The sequence below is a fragment of the Drosophila erecta genome, unplaced genomic scaffold (assembly GCF_003286155.1).
Source record: "Drosophila erecta strain 14021-0224.00,06,07 unplaced genomic scaffold, DereRS2 tig00000126-arrow-pilon, whole genome shotgun sequence".
Classification (NCBI taxonomy): domain Eukaryota; kingdom Metazoa; phylum Arthropoda; class Insecta; order Diptera; family Drosophilidae; genus Drosophila; species Drosophila erecta.
In genome coordinates, this window is record NW_020825209.1 from 11,293,438 (window position 1) to 11,315,286 (window position 21,849).

Here is a 21,849-nt window from a genome sequence, read left to right on the forward strand (position 1 = left end):
CGAATCGGATCGCAATGGATCGCAATGGATCGATCGCTTGCGCAGTTATTTCATCAATGACATTTAAGGCTTCATTAAAAGTCCTGCAAACGGGCGTGACCTTATTTGGGACGAGGAGTGACAGGGGGGCGACAGGGGCGCAGGAACCGAAGGGATATGCACTGTACGAGTGTATGTATGTATCTGTGTAAATGGAGGATCTCTAAGGCCGCCGCATAAATTTCATTTGATTGCACTTCGCTAACGAGCTCAGCGATGGGCACGTGATCTATACGTTTATTTATGTTTGCACAAAAAATATATCCCTTTTCAAGTTGGCGTATCTTATCATTGCTTCTTACGTATATTTTACCTCTATGTTTATCTTTATCTTAATCTTAACTGAATTCAGGAAAAATGTGATATAACCGCGTGCGTGAGTAAGTGTCCGCAAACAGAACATTCCATTCATGTTTGCATTACTAATATATCTCATAAAAGTCCATTTTATTGTTTGGTTTAATATCAAGCCATGAATTATTATATGCAAAGCTTAGCACCAAGCCTGATATTCAGATATCACCCACAGACTCCGGGTTTATACAATTAAAACTAATATAACGCTCGAGAGCTGAAAATATTGAGATCGTGTCACGAGTTTTGTACCATCTCCAGCGACCGAAATTCAGCTAAGCATCTGCTGGCCATCGCCCCCCATCGCCCCCCGTCGTAACCCCCCGAAATCCCCTTGGAATCTCCTTGGCCGCCGCCTGTGGCAGCACCATTAAAAATGCAAGTTGCTCGGCCAGTTGGCTCCGATCCGATGGGCTGTGTTGGCCGAGAAGCTCTTGGCCACGTTTCGCTGGACCGTTTCGCTTTTACTTAACATTTGAAGCCTTTGCGCCGCTAATTGGCTGAAAATACCAAAAATGGCAATGCATGACGACTCCGTTGGCAAAAAGGAGCAAAGGGGCTTACGTGGTGGGAATGGGAAGAGGTTTGCTGTGTTATGTGCATAGGAATCGCTGGCTCTATGGGGATGCTCCATGCACTTTGGTGGACCTGCCAGTCGACAATTGGTCCTACGAGTCGACGTCCACTGTTGGTCCTACCAGCCGAATTATAGGCAAAATATCAACTATAGCTGGTTCCAAAAAAGGAGCAAATCTGTTCGAATATTACCCAATAAAAACCCAATGAATATTGTATTACTCCCCTATTTTTCTGCACAATCTTTATCGCGATATATCATTAAAAAAATAATAACAAACGGAAATAAAAATGAATATAATAATTAATCAAAGCGGGTTCTTTTCCAGGAATAGCAGGCAACTGTTAATGGCAATTATGCATATTTACTTGTATGTCCATGAGTCAGCCACACACAATTTGCATGATAAGGGCTGTCAGCGATATGTGTAAGCCATCCCCAGGGAGCTGCAGTGGTTTCCACCACAGATCTGCAAAGGGTTTTTCTGTTTTATCCGCTGCTAATTGACAGGCGGCGTTTTCTAGTGGGCGTTACGCTGCAAATATAAAAATGCTATAAATAAATATTGCTTATACGCCCTAATCGACTGCGTGGGCACCAGATGCAATGGCAAAATCAAAAGCGTGGGTGCCAAGCTCAAGCTAAACGGCCATTTTATTGCCGCTCTGGAAAAATAAAGCCAAAACTGGCAAATCGCGGGGCGTGCATCAGTGGCATGCAACTTCTGCAACGAGCTGCGATGCGACCAAGTAGTCAACACTCTCAGGTTTCTGACTTTCCTAAAAAAGCGACGGCAAACCATTTCAATTTGATTTTAAATTAGCTGGAAAATGCGCAGATGGGGCTGCGAATGGGTTAAGATTTGCATTCACTGTATAGTTCTACATGCCAAAGCGAAATATTAATTGAACCTTTTTCCCTCTTTTTTCCAGGTATGTACTGCTTAACCCATTAGCTGCAGCTGTGATTAATTAAGCCACAACATGTTGGAATATCTCATTGTGAGCTCAACAACAATGCGGTGCACGGAAAGCAACCCGAAAACGAATGTCAGAATGAATACCAGACTCCACTGACAGTTTGCATTTAAATGTCAATCAGGACCACACAAAATACGCACAGGGGGCACAAGGAAACAAAGAAAATCTGACAGAAACGTGGACATTTGACGACATATATTTTTCGAGTGCGGGTGGTGGTGCTTTTGGTGGTTTCGGTGGTTTCATTAAGTCAGCTGCCTAATGCGATTTTGACAAATAAATTCATCAACACTTCCGCTGACAACTGGCAGATGAGGCAGCCACACGGCAGCAACTACTGCAAATCCAACTGCAACACACATAAATAAATTGCAACTGCAACAGAAATTGCAACTGCAACTGCACGCGAAAAATATTCAAGTCCAAAATAGTTGCTCATAGCCTAGAATCATTTCGAATGAACATGAATGCATGTTGCAGTTGTAGAAATACTTTTAAAAGCATAGCCTATTTGTTCGCAGTGTTCAACTTCTGCAAAATGTTAACAACGGCAGCAGCCGCCAAACGCATTTGAAATTCAAATTTGAGCACATTTAACGAGCATTCACTTGGACAGCAAAGCAGTTGTAGTTGCGTTTGAGCGCTTTTAGTTGGCTGACCAGCTGGGTGGCTGGCGGCTGAGGGGGTGCTTCCCCCAGGGGGGTGGGGGGCTGCTGCAGCGGGTGGTGCAGTGGATTAGCAGCCAGCGTTCTGGCTGTTCGCCTGCCATGTCCACGCTCATCAGGCTGACAGCCCTGGCAGAGCGATAAATTTGCCAGGCACCCACCGTAGCAAAAGCCTGCACCACTGCACCACTGAGCCACCAAGTCACAGCAAAGCCATTCTGCACCACCGTGCTCGAGTTCTCTGGAAGTTCTGCGGCCAGAGAATACACAAAGTTAATTGAGCATGCAAGGAGATCAGATTCCGCGCCAGCAACAGTGACAAAAATTTATTGCAACAAACGTTGAACACTTTAAGAACTACTCTTATAGAATTAAGTACGCTTTTTTTCTCAATTTCCTAGGAATGCATACATATGCAACCAAGCTTGTTGCAAATTCCTCTAAATGTGTGCATTATTTACGTTTCAAACTTAGAACACTTTAAGAACTAAGATTAGTTTATATTTATTTATTATAAAATGCGATTTTTTTCTCAAAGTTTGTTGTAAATTCCTATAAATATGTATATTATTCACGTTTCACACTTTAAGAACTAATCTTATATTATTATTTCCTAGGAATGCCACCAAGTTTGTTGTAAATTCCTCTAAATTTGTACATTATTTACGTTTCAAACATAGAACACTTTAAGAACTAATCTTATATTATAAAAAAGGAGTTTTTTCAAAATTTCCTGGGAATGCATACAAGTTTGTTGTAAATTCCTCCAAATATGTGCATTATTTACGTTTTAAACAGAAAACTAAGAACTAATCTTATATTATAAAATACGCTTTTTTTTCTTAAACTTTCTTGTAAATTCCTCTAAATATGTCAATTATTTATGTTTCTCGAGAGTATCCCTAAAGCTAGCCTATGAAAACCCACTTTCGATTCAAATTTTACACCAATTCAGAACTGAAAAATCCAACTTTCCAGATACTATTATTTCTCACTGCTGATTCTTAGCCATTTCTCGTGATCCCTGTAAGTTATTAATGCAGTTTTTGCGCCCCAAATTCGCGGAGTCAACAGAAATACATATGTAATGTATGTATATCCGGATACGTGGCAATGTGCGAGGGAGAGAGAGAGGGAGAATGAGAGAAGAGCAAGGGAGATGCCAGGAGCTGCACATGGGGCGTGCAAAAGTAACAGAGATATTTGAATATCTGAGGGCGCGAACGGCTGTTTTCGCGCATTCCAGTATTTCAATATCCCTGTGGGCGATTCTCAGATTAGCCAAGCGATCGCACAGTCACCCATAAAAGTCAACGGACCTAATGAACTTGCAAATTTTTATGACTGCTTGTGGGTCTGTCGGAATTTTGTAGTGACTTCCTAGGCTGGCGAATTTGTAAGAATTCGCTTTGATTTCAGATTCAAAGCTTATCGCAGTTCAAATGCGAGACCCACGCTGACATTTTTATAGCTTTTCAGAGCTCTGAAAAAAACAAAATTCCTCAAGCTAAGTACACATGAATGCAACTTTTTTGTTCGCTTAAGTTTCAAACAGTGCTCAATAGAAGTTCGTTGACTGTATTTATAATTTACTAAAATGTACCACCCACAATTCGGCATTAAATCACTGGTTTTGGCTGCTCTCGAATGAAGGGCAACTTGTGAGGAGCAGCAACATCGAAGGTTTTTCTAAACCAACTGAAAAACCATCCAAATCGAAACGAATTCAAAATTGATTGCCTCCTCCGGATGCGATGAATTTCCAATGATCGCAGCAATAATAAACGAAAGAGCCCTCGAAAATAAACAAGAATTCCGAAGGCCCATTGTATTAAGTATACTTGAGTATTCCGTCCATAAAATGAGGCGATACGGATTAGAGTTCAATCGCAATGGCATAGAAATTATGATTACTCCAGATCCAGTGGAATTATATATTCGTTCGTCGTAATTCACCCACTGATAGTGACTATCGGAAAATGGAAAATGTTCAGCCGCATGGCCCCCAAATGTTTGACCCACTTACAATATAGAAAACATGGGATAGTCGGACGTATCTGGGATGCTATATAAACTGTAGCTATCTACGCAACATATGTTGCCCTAGCCCAATTCCATATTCGATTTACCAGATTGAACGTGCACCCAAATATACACAGACATCTAGTAATAATACTACATAGGGCAATTACTTTTGGAATGAAATATCAATACGTGCTATGTTATTGAATGAATATTTAAATTATACGTTCTGCATATTTTATCTCGTGGCATATTATCGGTAAAACTATCTGAGTAACAAATATTTGCCAGTGGTTCTTATTTGGTTGAGGTTGTTTTTTTGTTTGAACAGCTGCCAACGCTCACAGGAACCTTCACCTTTCTCGTTCTTACCATTACCCTCTCACTTCCTCTTGATAACTTTTTGGATTTCTCTTATTTTTTTTTTCCGATAAGAGGTTTCAAAATATATTATATCTTGACGATATCTGTCAGGCTAAAAATGAAAATACGTTTCGTTTTGATAAAGTAACGCAGATCTCGCAGAGAAGTCAATCATCAATAGAAGTTAGTATACCCAATCGAATCATGGCCGAGGAAAGTTCCCAGAGTCAAACTGAAAGTGAGAGCGATGAGGAACCGGAACTGCAGCCGGAACAGGAACCGGATGTGGAGCAGGCCAGGGTCAGGGATTCCTCGGAAGATCTGCGGAGCAACGTGTGGCTGAGCCTGCACGGATATCCATCTGGCACCGATGATCAAGTACTGGCCATTTTCTCGCGCTTCTGCTCGATGAGCTCCTATCGCAAAAGGAAGAATGGTCTCGAGCTGATATTCGCATCCGCGGAGCATCTGCAGCTGGGCGTTCTAATGGCCAAGCGTCTGGTGGTGGGCAACATGCAGATCCGCTGGCATGTGGGTCGCCTGGAGGACGATCCATCCATGAATCCCACTCCTTCAAGGGAGCGAAGTTCGGGTTCGGCCGGTGGACTTGGCGTTTTGGGTAAATTGCGAAGGGCATTCGCCAACTACTTTCGTTAACTTTCTGTTAATGATTATTTGCCAGTGAATCATGAAGTATATTCCATATGATTCCAAGCTAATGAGTGTGTAATAGTTATTTGGGTTTCAGTTGAAGTAGTTTATTTCTAACATAAAACGTTCGCTTATTACACGGTAATTCGACATAAAATCTTATAATTAGTCTTAGTCCCACGATAATTGCCTTAAAACTTAAACTATTACACAATAGGGGTCCTTGGGGAAATGGTTCCCTATGGTGGAATAAAAACGAGTGCCTTACAAACGCCATTCAAGGCCGGAAAATGAGATGCGATTTCCACCCACATAATCAATTTAATTAAGTGCGACTTAAAATCAACATGCAACGTGCAAGCCATTACGGAATATTTAATATGGAAATTTAAAACCCAGACAACAAGTTGCTGATCACATAAATATCTTGCCAACCCAGCCAAACCCCCTACCATCCAAAGACCACCCCCTGCTGGCGCCCACATGAGGCCGAAAATGAAATGGAAATTTTTCAGAAAAAAATAATAATAAAACCCGCCATAAATAATATGCTCATATTGCGGACTCTTCAATTAAAACTCATTAACATAATGGCCTAAAGCAGCACTCGACTACTCGACTAACTGCTGCTGAATGTGACAAAAATAAAGCAATGGCAGTGGCGGCGGTTGCTTTTGAGCGGGGGTTGGGTGCCGGGGGGTTGTCTGCCTTCAAAGTAAATTTACTTGTCAGTGTCGACGCGTGTAATTTATGCAAATTTTATGCGCACACCACCAAAAAGCACAGCACCAAAAAAAAAGGAAAAAAATTACGAATGCAACTACAACCAGCGAAAAACTGAAAAGAACTACAAAAAAGCAATAAGCGCAAGGCACGCAGAATGGTTTATTGTGTTACGCTTTGCCGATGAACTGTTCTCTCTCGGCTCTCTCGAATTTTTGCCAAGAGCGAGAGAGAGAGAGAGCGCTCTAGAGCGGGCAGCTCTCTTGTACGCATACAGCGACAGCCGATCACTGTATGTGTGCACACGTATGCTCATATGTATAAATTTGACAAAATATCCACTTCACTTCACAAGTTTATTGATTTTTAATCTATGTATATTATTTGTACTCGATTGCCACCAAGAAAAATGCACTAATTTGGCATTGCCTGAACATGATAATTGTTTAATTACATCAAAGGAGCAACTGAATTCTGTTTTTACATTTTGATGCTCTCAATTTTACGCGAGCGGGGAGAGAGCCATTATTGCCGCCACCAAAAAGTGGCTGCATAGTGCAAAACCAATGTATTGCCTTTACGCATCTTATTATTTTAATGTCTTTGGTTTTACATTTTCGCTTCTGTGGGCGGATGAGAGTGCCGTTTTCATTTTAGTTTGTGGCGGCATTGTTACAATTTACAGCCCTTTTTTATAGGCCAGAGTGATAACAATGCGATAGGACTGACTTGTGTATGTATATCATCGATCATGCGGCATTTTCGATATCTTATCAAATATTTCGTAATACAACCTTTTCGAATGTTGACTGCAGACTGAACTTAAGTAGCACTTGTTAAAGAAGACTTTAGAATTTGTAATTTAGAAAACAGTGTTTCCTCAATAACAATTTTTATTAAGCATCGACGATCGTGGTGTTTGGAAAGTTAATAAATATTTGCAACCTCTGGCATTGCGTGCATTATGATGATTTATCTAGGGTCCACTGTACTGCAACAAAAATATGTCAAAATATGGGCTCACGCTCACAATCGTTTCCCATCCCTTTCTATCGCTCCCCATTTCTTCTCCACCTGGCATCATTCGCCGTGTGTGGCCATGTCAGTCGCTCTCGCTCACTCCACTGCACTCTGCCCCTCTCCCCTCACTCTCTCATAATTCTTTCAAATTCAAATCCAAAGCCAGACAATAACAACACTAAATTATGAAGGAGAAGACTGCAGTCCTGCTCGCTCGCAGCTCAGTAGAATACACTGGAAGATATGAATGGGAAATCTTTTTACATAAGCAAAAGCTTTTTTATTATGTGTAAGCACCTAGTCAATCAACTTTAGAGCAATAATTAATTTCTTTACACCGCCACTGCATACACTGTATAAACACCTTTTTTTCTCAGTGTCTCGTGGCTTTCGTTCCTCTTCATCTGTTGCTGTTTGTAATTTACCTGCCAGCCAGTTGTTTTGTTTACCCATTCCGGCATTTCCCTCTTCACCGGCCATCGCTCACCTTTTCCCCTGGTCCTTGTCCCTCCTCCTTGGCCTACTCCCTTATTATACACTGAACAAAACATCCCAATTAAGAGCCAATGTTAACTTTAGATTGAGTGCAAAACATCGGCGGAACACATACAGTAAATAATTTGACAAGAAGAATTGGTGCATATTTGGCAACAATATACCGCATTGTAAGACATTAGATATTTTCTTTCGGTGTGGACCCTTCTTCAGTTGCCTTCCACTTAGCGACCGCTATTAAACGCCATTGTCTCCAAGCCTTCTTCGCCTGTTCTTCAGATTCTTCTGGTCGTATACATATGCGTGTATTTGTTTATGGCGCGGCTTCGTCTTTGTCATGAAAGGATAATGAAAAACGAAATTATGTTTAAATATGGTCATCCCCCTCGGCAACTCCTTGTCCCCCTCTCCTCTCACTCTCTTTTGGGGCAAAGGCGTGTTAACATTTTTATTACCGCCAAGTCAGTTCCCATAAATGTTCCACGCACTCGAACAAATAGAAAGATATAGGAACTTGGAAACGGACTTTTAGCCAACCGGACCATCGAACCAAAAATCATGGAAGTGTTTTGACTTTGGCATGGTATTAGGGCCAAGGAAATATTTATTTGTTTCAGGATTTTTAGCCCTCATGACAACGACCTTATTAGGAACCATAGACATATATATACATATATTATATAACCCTTGGCCAATGGGTTATAATCGATTAATTGACTGCGATTACAAGAAACACACTGTTATCTTTAGACATTCTTTCGCATACGCCGCTAAAGGACATATCGCAAATAGCTCGAAATTAATTGGATTGCCTTCATTAACCGGCAAGCAATATTTATCGTTCGGCTTATCAATGATCAATTATCAATAACAACTTCAATAAGACATATTATATTTTACTAAAGTATCATAGTGCCTCAATGATATATCAAAGAATGTGCTGGGTCTTCTTACTACAGAAAATATGTTCTCTTAAATGCTTGACTTGTTTCAGTTGAGGCTAGCGAGCGATGACTGTAGACATGAATTCAGGCCTGAAGCTGCGCATGCGCATTTGCCAGAGACAAATTTCCGATCGCTGATCCAACCGCTTGACCTTGCCATCAATTCTCATAATGGAAATGGTTTGCCAGTGGGGGAAATGGAAATGAAACCGCTGGGCCGCTTTCCCAACAACAACAACAAAAGCAACGTCAAAATCCAAATACAAAACGCGATAAGCTGCAAAGCCGCGGGCCAATTTGTGCTACTTGGGTTACGTTGATGGTTAAAGGGGATGTGGAGCTTAGAGTTGCACTGAGATAAAATATATTCACAAATAAAATTTAAAAAAAAAATTATTATTATTATTATAAATAATAAGCTTGGAAAAATTTGTACAAAATTTTTAAGCTTTCAATTTAACCTATTTACGAATGCCCCACGTTAAGTTACCCAACCCAGCTTAGCTTTCATTTTTCTCCGTGCAATTGGGCAAATGTATCGATGGTGGGTCTATGGTTTGGTTCGATGGTTAGCTGGGCAGGCGATTAAGCGGGCTACCGCGGCAATTTAACGCTCCAGTAGCCACACACACACACACCCACACACCAACACACACAGATACGGAACCATATATGTAGATCCGCGAGATACATGTATGTGTATCTGCATTTGTGTTGACCCACAATTAATCTGAGCCGCACAGCTGCGAACAACACACGAATTTTGGGCAGAGTTATCAGTTAGCACTAGGCCCATCGGGGCTGCATTTCCTGTATCAATTTCCCATACGGTTGGCCAAATTAACGAGCCATGAACGATGACCCAATCGAATGTGGAACTAGGTTGGTCCAACGAAATGCGCAGCTTGCTCATTTCCCAGAGCGCTTTTTTAGGCCTTACCCCAATTTAAGTTCGGTTTCATTTAGCCGCTCATAACTAAGTACGTGTATTTCGATGAACAACAAAAAGTTGCCATAGCAAAAACCAAGAGACCTTCGGCCAATATTAATGAACAGCATAATTATTATAATTTGGCCAATAGTGTAGTACAACTGTAGTTTTTATTGAGTTTTTAAATTCCATTGAAATGCTAGTTATAACCGAGTAATTGTGAGTTCTTCCATTTTGACTAGATTAAAGTGGCATGTTGCAAAGTAAATAAATGCAATATATTCTAAACAAACTTCAATCGACGATGTGCTAACAACTAAGACACGATTTTACCAGTTTTAATGGTCAAACGGTTTATTTCTTCTAGCAATAGCGTTATGGTGGCATTTTCCGCAGTATACTTAAGTTGTGCTTGGCCAGCTTTTTTTTGTTTTTTTTGGAAGCTACCGCACTTATTGGCGGCGCCATCGAAGGCGTCATCAACTTGGCCAGATCCCCACTTCGGCTATTTTCGGCGTCTTGTTCTGCGATTTAATGGACGCAATATGTTCTTGACCAGCGGCGGAAACGCGTGCCTGCCTGCCATTATGGATTTGGATTTGGATTTGGATTTGTGTTTGGCTTTGTGCAAATTGAAACATCCACGGATGTTAGCTAATGGGATCCGATATCTATAACCACACTGCACATCAATATAAGGGAAAACAAATGATTAACAGCCCCCAAAAAACATAAACCAAAAAACAAAAAAACGGACGAGAACCCTTGAGGGCTTTGGTTTCTCCACGATTTTGGGCATGACTTCATTCAGACAAGAAATCTTCGCGCCTTTTTTTTTTTTTTTTTTGTTTTTTTGGACACGCGCGTCACGGCGACACCTTGACATGCCACGCCCCCCAGCACATCGCCGCCCAGAGAATGAATGACTTAACCAAATCCCATCAAATTATGCGCGTTCGGCGACTGCCCGTCTTGAATTTTAAGCCATCATATGAAATGTGCCCCAAGAAATTGAAAGAAAACCGAAACACCGACAAATTTATTGAATTATGTTTTTCGCTGTTGTTTGTCGGATGTGTTTTGTAGTTTCTGAAGTGACAAATCTTTCGGGTTATTGGGTTGGGTTAGGTTACGTTGCGTTGTGTTGAGGGATCCGCTGAGGGAAGGTCACATATACAGCATGGATTCGAATTAAATGCAGCGGAATAATGAGTGGGAGCGATGAAAAGGAGTGGCGTGCATATAGGATTGAGTTGGTTGGAATCATACGAAATCAGATGCCCTGAAATGTTTGGGAACGACATTTGAGCAACGAGTCCCCAAAATAAGTGCTAGAGTTGCACAAAACTCATAAACTGGATGGAAATAAGCAGGAGAACTTTTAATGTAATAATAATGATGATACTATTGAAGCGAAGAACATGATATCACCTATAGCATATGTATCTATACAACATTGTATCTTAAAGTGCTCACTTTCTTTATATTTTCTTACTTCTATTACCCAAATTTCCCCCCCTGAAACATTCAAAACTGATGGATGACTTTGACATTGAGCCCGTGGTGCGAGTGTCAATCGGCATCGCGGACTTGTCGACTTAATGCGCAAATTGAATTAGGCAATGGTAATTCAGTTGCTTCTGTTGCTATTGTCGACGGGCTTTTCGTACCGTAATTTGATTTTGGTTGCCTTTGGCTGTCAGGCTTAGGGGCTCCAAAAACCGAAACCCAAACCCAAACCCGAATCCAAATGTGGGCAACCGACAATGGACAATCGCATTCCAATTTGACGCAAATGCTGCAAATGCCGGCGATTTAACACACAGCCTCTCCTCGAAAATCCCCTGTAGCATGTACGAGTATGTATGTGGCATTTCTTTCGACTTTTCAAGACAGCTGCAGGTAAACGACACCGCATGTCGCCTATCTTCGATTCCGATCGGACAGGTAACCAGAGTTCAGGTAGTGAAGATTGCGGTAGGGAACTCATCCTTCTCTGATAACTTCATCCTGCCGCAGCAGGAAGTATCCTGCGAATCACGCACCCCACTCCCCGGCGATTCACCCTTGAAAATACAATATACTTATAGGGAAGTATAGAGACGGACGTGACTAACTGCGATTGGCCTACGGGCATACGTTTAATTAGGCCCGAATAACATCACCTGGTAACCCCTCAGCACAATCAGCTGAGTGTCACTGAGCGCAAATAAAATATGATTCAAGTCTTATATAAACATATTTTTCGGCTTTCGCATTTAATCAGTAGCAAGCTATCTCACCGCCGCCATAAGATATATTTTCCGAATGCGAAAGCGGAACGGAATCCGAAGGCCGGAAACAGATCGATCCTAGAAGAGGGTGCTCTTGCAGACAGATGAGACTTCCCAATCATATACCATCGTTGTCCCCAGCAGATCCATGCATACTTACACCGCCCAGGGAGTGAAGGAGTGAGGGATGTATTGAGAGGGTTCACAGGGGTCACTGGGAGACGAAAATGAATTGAATTTCTGTGGCTGGCTTGGGGCAGACAAATGATAATAAATAAATATGCTGAGGAGTGGAGTCCGCCGATGTTGCACCACTTAAAGATATAATATTGGGGATTGGGCGAGGGCGATGGCGATGGCAAACACTTGGGAACACTTGTGATAATCATGACTAATAAGATACCCAAACATCGGAGCGACTGGGAGCATTTCAAAAATACGAAAGACGAAAAAGAAGGCAAACACAGCTGGACCAGACAACAAAGTACTCACAATTCTGGCAAATGCAATTCGGGGAGTTCCTTCTGTGGATGGGGGTTCCGAAAATAAGTCGGAGGATAAGCTCATTGGGATGGAAACCAAAATCGAAGGGTGAGCAAGTGGCAAACGAGCTGAGGAAGGGGAGAAAATATATAAAAATAACTATTTAACTGCAATACAAAAGCTTTAAGTATATAAGAAATTTCAAATCTCAGGAGTGGATATGAAGGAGTTGTATTTTATTTTCATATTTGCAACATCGCACACTATTCTTTTCAGTTTTATCATATAAAGACAGCTTGCTCATTCACCAGACAGCGGTTTCTAAAGGAAACTCATATTTTTATTATAGAGAACAACTTCTCTACGCCTTATAATTTAATAACCCCACCCCGCTGCACAAATAATAATTGCATTTTTTTATTTGAGTCAAGAAATCAAGCGATCTCCTTTCTTTCGCCTTTCTTCGTTTTTTATTCAATCAAACAATCAAAACTCTTACAAGAGTCTCTCTTCAGCTGCGGGTGGCGGTTGGAGTGGGTTGAATGAATGGATTCATTAGATTCACAGGGGAATTGGTTGTAGTAAAGCCACTTGAAAGGGTTCTCGAGAGCTCGGCAATTGAGGCGACACGCGCGACGCCTTAAAGCGGCAATTAATGTTCAAATTTAATTAAACGCATTCTAAGTCGTCGTCGCCAGTGCACTTCATCATTCCCCCTGCCCTTCCCTTCCCATTCCCCACCCCTTGGATGCACTGTACCCAGATCCAGATACAAACTACAGACCCCGATCCAGACCAAGATCCACCACCAAAAGCTAAGGCTAGAAGTTCAGCGCCATCGGATTTTAATTGCACGCGGGTCGGCAAGTGGAGCAGTTTCTACACTGAGACAAAATTAAGCAACACAGGAATATGAAAACAATAGAGACGCCATGCAATATATTTTCTGCTACAGCTATAGTTTTATAGATATTTGTAAATCAATATTTCGAAATATAACCACAGACTTTTTTTTTTTTTTTGAAAGCACTTGGTGTTTTTTGCCAGTCGAATTATTGGTTCGACTCCACGATACTTGAGGGGGAATCCAATGCCCATCTAAGCCTCCTTTTGCACCCCGACCCCCTTGACCAGCCCGCTAATTGATAAGTTAAGTGGCAAGTGCCATAAAAAAATAGAAACCAACTCGCGCCAGAATCCAGAAAAATCAAATAGCTTCGTTTTCCAACTCCAACTCCAACCGCCCACTTCCCAACTCCGCCATCTCCACGAAATCGAAATTCCAGCTAGATCATTAGGGCTGTTTTATGGACTCCGGGCCATGTCAAAAGATTTACAGCCAGCCGCGCTTGGTGACCAGATTTATGTGACTCGTGTTTTATTTCCCTTACCACTTGGTTGCCATCACCTTTGGAAAAATGCAGGCACCTGCTAAGTGAGCCACAGCCACAGCAGCAGTCCAAACAAACCAGGAAAAACTGTTTTAAAGAGACATTGGACCGGGTCAACAGCAAAGCCAAGCTGGTCATAAAACCGACGAAAATGAGGCAGGTTCAGGTCAGGTCGGTGCGTCTGGATTTAACGTCTTCTCTACTTTTCGGTTGGGCTGTTGCAATCCGAGTGTCAGCGTTAATGACCACAAGACAAACACGTGAAAAATATGGGAAATGAAATGAAATGAAGGAGAGAGCCGGTCTGAGCCCGGCTTTAAACTCGGACTGGGTCTTGATCTAGTTTTCTTACCTCATTTGTGACTATGTCTTTGGAGGCAAAGTTGACTGGGAACAGGTTTCTTAATTTAATTCCCCGTAAGACTAAACTTAAACGTAGTTTTCGGAAAGTGTCGAAACTTTGAGGAGTTAATATAATTTCAAGTTATGGTACTTTTTATAAGCAGGGTGGTACAAATTTCATGTTCACATTCAATTAAATCCCGCTTACATTTGGTTTACTTCAAATGTTTGATAGCTCCATCACTTTAGTGCAATCATCAACTCTGATAGATTATTATATTATTATAAAAATATCTAAATAATTATTTTTAGTCACTTAATCTGAAAATAAATTTGTATTATGTTTATTAATATTCATTTATTTATTCTGAATATGTATCGTCAGACATAACGGAAGTTATAAGTTATAATTAAACTCTTCGCTGATTTTTCAGTTACCATCTGTTTTTTTAGTTCCCCGGTCACTCTTAACTTTATAACGCAGAATTACTGGATATTTTTGGTGTTTTAAGGACCGCCAGTCGGCCAAATGCGTCAATTGTGAGGCGACAAAAGCGATAACTTGCAGCACGCCCATAAGCAGCGGCTCCTTCTTCTTCTCCTTTTTTATTATTATTTTTTATTTTGCACCACCTCCACCCACCACTCCCAGAACCACCCCCGCTGCACCCCTCCCGCCCATCGCAATCATGGACAATTTGGCCACCAGTTTTGCCTTCGGGCACTTAAAGATTTCCTTTATTTTCGATTTTTCTTTCGGGTTTTTCTGTTGATGTTGCTGCTGTGACGGTTGATGTCTGAGGTTTGGTGCACAGCGGAAAATACTATCAGGATTATTGATTTCTGGGTCCAAATGCTACTGAAACCAAAAAAATTCTTTTTGAGTACAATACCTTATTAAAAAGGGCAGATTTTGATAATAAACTTCCGCCTAAGATGAGGTTTACCAAATGTCCGAGTTCGAATCCAGCCGCGCGCCAAATATACATGTATTGAACTTTAAATTGAAAATCTTACATTTTCTTAACGGATTTTTTTTTTTTTTTTCTGTGTCTTTTGATGGTGTGTGTGTGTGCGTGTGGTGTGTGTAGGTGCCATTTAATGGCCGCCATAAACCCAATCCTCGCCTTCGTGTTTTGTAGTTGTCGTACATGCAATTTCAGCTGTTGTTGTCGCAGAAGTGGCAGTTGTTGTTGCGGCGGTTGTTGCAAGTTGCTGCTGCCGCTACTATTGTTGTTGTTGTTGCCGATTATGGCTGAGCTTACGGCTTCAGGATAATGAACATTCATGTTAAACACGTTAAGCGAGCGAGCGTGGGTGCTTTTTTTGTTTCTTTACCTTTTGCTTAATTTTTTTGTTTTTTCCAGGGGCCGCCCCCTTTTCGTGGCCCTACTTTGTTGCCATTTAGCGTGTTTTCTTTGCCATGTTTTCACTAGCTTTTGGCGACGTTTTGCGTCGGAGAAATGTCTTTCTTCTCGTGGTCTTCATGCATCGGCAATTAGACTTGGCATGGCATTTAACTAGCATCTCTTTTACATATCAACCTGTTTCAATTTCAACATTTCTCTTAGCAAAATGCGATTTCTTACATATTAGGCCCAGTTTTAGCCCCTTAAGCTTGAAGTTCTTACACCTATTCCACCACCCATTCTCCAACAATATCCTGCTGGCGTTTTAGCTACTCCTTGGCAATTTGCCTGCTCATTAGCGAAATCTTTCGTGCAGACGCGCCCAAGTCCCTGAAGACCCCCTACAAATCTACACCAGCCCATTGCACACGTTTATCGCCCGAAGTAATTACATTTTGGCAGGGCCAAGCCCCAAAGTGAAGTGCATTGAACCAAGTCGCAATTGTTGCTGTCGCTGACTCTGAGTCTGAGTCGAACCCACCTACAAATCGATTACCAGTCGGAGGCGATAGCCAAGACTATACATATGCATGTGTAACTATAACCCAGCAGATCCGAGGTGCGACTGACCGCATATCGCTTGTCTTGGGCGGTTTTTGTGGTTGGATCAGCTTACCAAGTGGTTAAGTTTAAATATATGCACAGGGAAAATATTTAAATTCTGCTATTTCTCACTTGAACGGAAATCTAAAATAGCAGCTAGTGTTAAAGTCTACAAATGCTTGCTAAAGAAAAATACCCGAGGTGAAAAGGTGCAAAAGTACATAAAGTCTGCCATTGATAACAGATGAAATACATGTGGGTTTTATGATTACGGGTATTTTTGGAACATATTGAAGACTTTTGCGATAGAAATTTGTCGGGATTATTTATTTTTCCCTTCTTATTTTCAGTGTTTTGGTGGGAGCTCCACTCGATCACAATCGACAGCCGAACACCAACCACTCTGGCGCCCTCTGGCGGTGTCCAATGACACAAAGTTTCGATGACTGTGAACAAGTGATCACCGATGGCCGGCGCTGTAAGTGAATCATATCAACTAACTAGGATCTTTAGGAATAAAATGTTTATTATAAATCTTAAGTTTTTAGGTTCTTATTTAGTATAAGTGAAAGTAAGTCGATAACTCCTAACCCAGTTTTGGTATCTATACCCTTTTTATTTGCTACCTAAGCCTGTATCAACATCCTTTCATTGGTGGAGGTGGCTCGTGCCAGTCCTAGTAATCATACATATAATATAGATATAGTCATAGTTGTAGATGCCGAATCCCGCTCCCAATTGCCTAGTGACTAACCGGAGTGCCAAAGGGTCAACGGCTCAAGCGGGCCTTTTAGCTAACCAATTCGCATTTTCAGTTTACCCCAATTTTTTAATTGGATCCCTATTTAGTCTGCGAGTTGTACATAAAAGATTGCCAAATGCTGTATAGAGATCTGTGACTAAACGTATCTAACATTTAAAAGTCTATTGTTAATAGTTTTAAGTAGGGAAGAATGCTGTGATCGATAAAAACGGGGGCATTGCAAGCGATTAATTCGATCAGTCATTGGAAATGAAATTGAAATTGTCTCTAAATCAATTGGGCTACCAAAAATATTTTGGTGAATACTCCGCACATTAAAAATCATTTTATCGATCACATATTGAATCGTACGATTAACTTTGTAAGTGAATATTCCTTGAATCGTTCGTTCACGTGATGAGCACTCACTATTATTACTCGTATATACTCGTATTATCCACTAGTACCTACTGTATAGATATCGATTTTTGTTCCAGCATCTTATTCAAAATATATAAAACACAAATACTGATATCGAAAAATACATTTAATTTAATTTTAATTGATTTGATCTTTCTTTCTCTTTTTTCTTTCTTATGTTTTAATTTTTTGTGCTCTCCCTTTTACCTATTTGGTTCCGCCAAAATCCAAATTCGTATTCGGTGCGCATAACTGGGAAATTCATTTGTTACTGTGCCTCAACCTGAAATCCTAACCCGCCCAACTCCAACTATCCAAAAATACTGACAAATCTTTTCGATATTTGCCATTCGATAAATCGAACGAACGAATCCCTTAGCAAACGGAGCATATGAGGTTAATACGCGTAAGTGGTTTTGGGTGCTTTAATTGTTGTCTTGCCCACCAAAAACCGATCCCTAATACCACCCGATTCCCGATCAAGGATCGCGCATCTCATCGCAACCGCTAACACCCATTCAGTATTCGATAGACCCATATATATATATATACATTTATGTATAACCAGTTTGCCGTAATCGGTTTTCATACCTTTGGTTTGCGCTTTGATACGTTCACCTACTAATTTGAATTTGAATTTGAGTTGAATTAACCCCGGCATTTATCATACTTTCGATTCAGTGCACCCATTCACTCCCAGCCCCAAAATTAAATAAATCACTTATACACACGTATACATTTTGCAAATCTGGAATATCGGCGATCACCGAATGTACAGTCACGCACGCATGGCTATGACCGCCATATTGCTTCCATCTCACTCTTACTTTTACTTTTACTGACCTACCACGCATGCGGGCACTAATTGCAATTATATATTATGTATATAACTTTGAAACGTATCTAAAAATACACATCGAGTTGTACAAATACGCATTTTAATATTTGAATATACATATACTCACCTTTTGAATAAAATATCTATATCTATCATACAAATATCAAAAATCAAGTCGCTGCACACAAACCTAGTGTACAGTCTGTATATTTTATTATTAAGTTTTTATGAATTTCACTAAATTGGTGACACTACTGATAGTATTTAATGAAAACGATTGGTTACATCATTGCAAATATGTGTTTGGTGACAATCGTAACATCTGTTATTTTAAACCCTCCCAGTGCCTTAAAAATTTGAAATATATTCACCAGAATTGCCCCTGTTATCCAGTTCAGCTACAAATATTTTTCAACAAATATCTGAAAGCAATTCTGAATAGTTGTGTTCGGGGCATTAGCACGCTTCGATTCCAGCGACAACTTCATTATCGGCGTCACATGTCAACCATTTCCTTCAGCATGCAGCAACTGATTCTCGGAATTTTCACCCAATACCATTGGGAAAAATGGGGAAGGGGGGCTCCTTGAAAAATCCCAAAGCCCCATAAGTGCGGCTTAACATTTTCGGCGGCTTCAATTGGCGACTCATTTAGCGCTAATTACACACATAGCCATGGCAGCTGGTTTCCTCAACTTTACGCCCTTGTAGAGGGTGTCATATGATTTTCCAGAAGTTCGCCATGCAGTGATATAATATATTCCATATACTTGAACAAATTTTCTATGAAAGTTTTCTGTCTAATGATACCATTTTATATAGTTTTTGGAGCCGTATTCTCTGTTAAGTCTATGTTATTTATTGGTATAAGCATTCAAGTGCTCAAAGAGTATAAATTGCCCGAAAGAGTATTTGGTATTTTCCTACGAACATAGATCCATTTGCGCTTTTGCACTGCTGGGTGCTTTTGACCCCCTCCGCCAGCCGAGTGTTAACATGGAACTGGGTCGTCTGCATTATTTTGAACGTTACTGTGACCGGGTTTCCACTGCCGCTTCTTCTTTCTCCTCCGGCTCCCTTCTTCTTCTTCTTCGCTCTTTTGGCAATCAGAGCGTGGCAGTTTCAAAAGAAGAAGAGAAAGAAGGAACGTCTGAAAAAAATTGGAAAAAACCTACTAGAGCCAAAGAAGTGGGCTTTGCCAACGGCGCCGCCTCAGAACGTGACAAATTTCTCAAACTATGAGCACAGCAAAAAATACCAAAACGAAGTGCAGAACATTAGGATGCACGGGGAAAAATTCTTGGACCTTACAAGACAATCAGAATCGTCTGAGGATGCAATTTGAAGAATTTGGTAGAAAATCGTCGCCTTCCCACAGCTAAAGTCAACAAAAAATGTTAGATTTTCATTACTATTGCATAAATTAGTTGTATAATTATATTTTCGCTCGCTGTGTACGCTTGAAAGGCGAAACAAATGTTGGCTGGGGCATAAAAATAACTGCAAATTGTAAAAGTAAAGCGAATTCTTGAGCGAAAATAGCGCGGATTTTTTTGGTGGGCGAAATAGCGGGGCGGTCACTAAAACGCGGGCCTTTGGGTGAGGTTTTATTTGCATTGCTGCACATTAACCATAACCGCCCCCCGTTTTCCCCACCATTACCTTCAGAAAACTTAATTCTTTTCGAGTGGGCTCAATGTCAGAAACGCAGAAAAGGGGCAAATTGATGAGAAGAAAGTGGAGAAACTGGGTTAATTAAAAAATATTTTGATTTAACTTGCTGTTGCACATTTATGCAAAAATGTTACACTCCTTTTTAAGATGGCATTAAAGTACAATATTAGAGAACTAGGAATATTTTTCAGTGCACTGCAACTCCTCTGGCTATCTCTCTTCCTCTTGCAAGTGTAATAATCATTTATCATATTTCAACACTTTGATGCTTTAAAATGCATTCTAAATCAATTTCGTTCGGCTCTCTCTCTTTTGCGGCTGCGCTTTCCATTTTTGTTTTGCCGCTCTTTTGCTTCGTTTCATGCTTCGTTTAATCAACAATTTTTTGTTTACCCCACACTCTACTTTTCTCCTTTTGTGCAACATGCCGCCAGCATTTAACAAAAAATGGAAAATAATCAAAAAACATGTTGCCCGAAAATCAGCCGTGAATAATTGAAATCTTCGGAGTCGCTTGAAATTTGCATTTCTTTTATCGCCTTTGTTTCAATTTCGATTTCCATTTCCAGTTAAAAATCGGTGTGGACCAACAAATATAACGCGAAATTCGGCTTATAGTACCATAAATAGTACTATTACTTAAGGAAACATCAGGTTTACCTCAAAATAATCGATGTTTCTTGAATAAACCTACATATTAGTAACATACCATTCATTAGCATTACTTTCAATCATTGAAAAATTTTACGATTTGCATATTTCACAAATTGTATTATCTACATAAATCTTAACAAAATATCATAGATTTTAATTCTGCAACATGTATTCAGTATTTAAAAATTTGATCATAAATAAAAAGATTTTCAGGCAAAACTTAGTTTACAACCAACGGCTTTGAAACATTTGAAACATTTTTCCAACTAAGGTCCACCCTACTGTACAGATGTATGTACATATATAAATTTGTAAATGATTACTGTTGTCCTTACCATTGCTAAATATATAAACCGTTGATAATGCATACTACTCGTTGTTTTAAAATGTTACTAGTTTAGTTATAATTACCGTTACTGTTGTTGTTGTTACTGTTAAATTATCTTTGTTGTTATTGCTGACATGCACACACACACACGCACACACACACACACACAAACACATTTGTACACAATCAGAATTACAACCACACACTAGACATATGTACTTTTTGGCAATTGCTAACATTGCGATTTCTCTCTGCACTCTCTTTCTCTCTCGCCCCAAATTCTCCGTTGTTCGCTCAGTCTTCGACAGCGAAATCCTCTCACCGCCCGGCAAAGACGAAATCAAGGAGGACCAATGGATGGGCGTTACGGTGCGATCGAATCCCCTGCAGGCCAACGGATCCGGCGGAAAGGTGAGTGCAACCGGAATCCCAAACTACTATGTTTATATCACCTAATCTGCAGCTAATCTGCAGATTTAACTATTTTATTTAACCTTGAATTGATAACTACGCATATTCTTGTAGGTGATCGTCTGCGCCCATCGCTATATGCACATCGTGCGAGAAAATCGCTATGCCCAGGGTCTCTGCTACCTCCTTACGAACGACCTGCAGTTCGAGGAGGTCCACGAGCCCTGTAAAGGACGACCAGTGCAAAGGTCAGTAGTGCTCTCATCCGGGCTTTTAGCTATTAATTAGGCTATGTAGGACCAGCTCGATCATATTTCACAATCCATTGGTATAGATCAGCCCACTGCGAGTTGTCCTAGGTCATTGCCATTGATCAGGTTGATGTAAGCATACTCTTCCCTGTCTCAGTTGACATGGGTCAGTTGCGTGGTGTTGGTTTTCCCTGGCAGGGGAGCGCAGGAAAAGTGTCAAGGTGAATTATCTCCAGCTATGAAAAATGCGGGGGTGTTTCGCCCAATTAGCATGCAGTGTGTGTGGCAATGTGGAGAAGTGGAGAAGTGGATGGGTTGGAGCAGGG

The 21,849-nt window shown here is 40.7% G+C and overlaps 2 protein-coding genes across 3 annotated transcripts in view; both read left to right on the forward strand.

The window, feature by feature from the left end:
* Window positions 1–21,849, forward strand: part of LOC6551074 (integrin alpha-PS1) — a 43,883-nt gene that overhangs the window by 18,308 nt on the left and 3,726 nt on the right. The window contains exons 2-5 of one of the 2 annotated variants that reach the window (XM_026981658.1): window positions 16,556–16,683; window positions 17,747–17,773; window positions 21,160–21,272; window positions 21,387–21,520. In XM_026981658.1, coding sequence (XP_026837459.1) covers window positions 16,556–16,683; window positions 17,747–17,773; window positions 21,160–21,272; window positions 21,387–21,520 — 402 coding nt within the window. The remainder of the gene's footprint in view (window positions 1–16,555; window positions 16,684–17,746; window positions 17,774–21,159; window positions 21,273–21,386; window positions 21,521–21,849) is intronic. The other variant, XM_026981659.1, reaches the window with a different exon arrangement.
* Window positions 5,155–5,729, forward strand: LOC26526031. The gene has a single exon (XM_015155946.2). It carries the CDS (start codon window positions 5,205–5,207, stop codon window positions 5,655–5,657), a length of 453 nt encoding a protein of 150 aa, XP_015011432.1. The 5' UTR covers window positions 5,155–5,204; the 3' UTR covers window positions 5,658–5,729.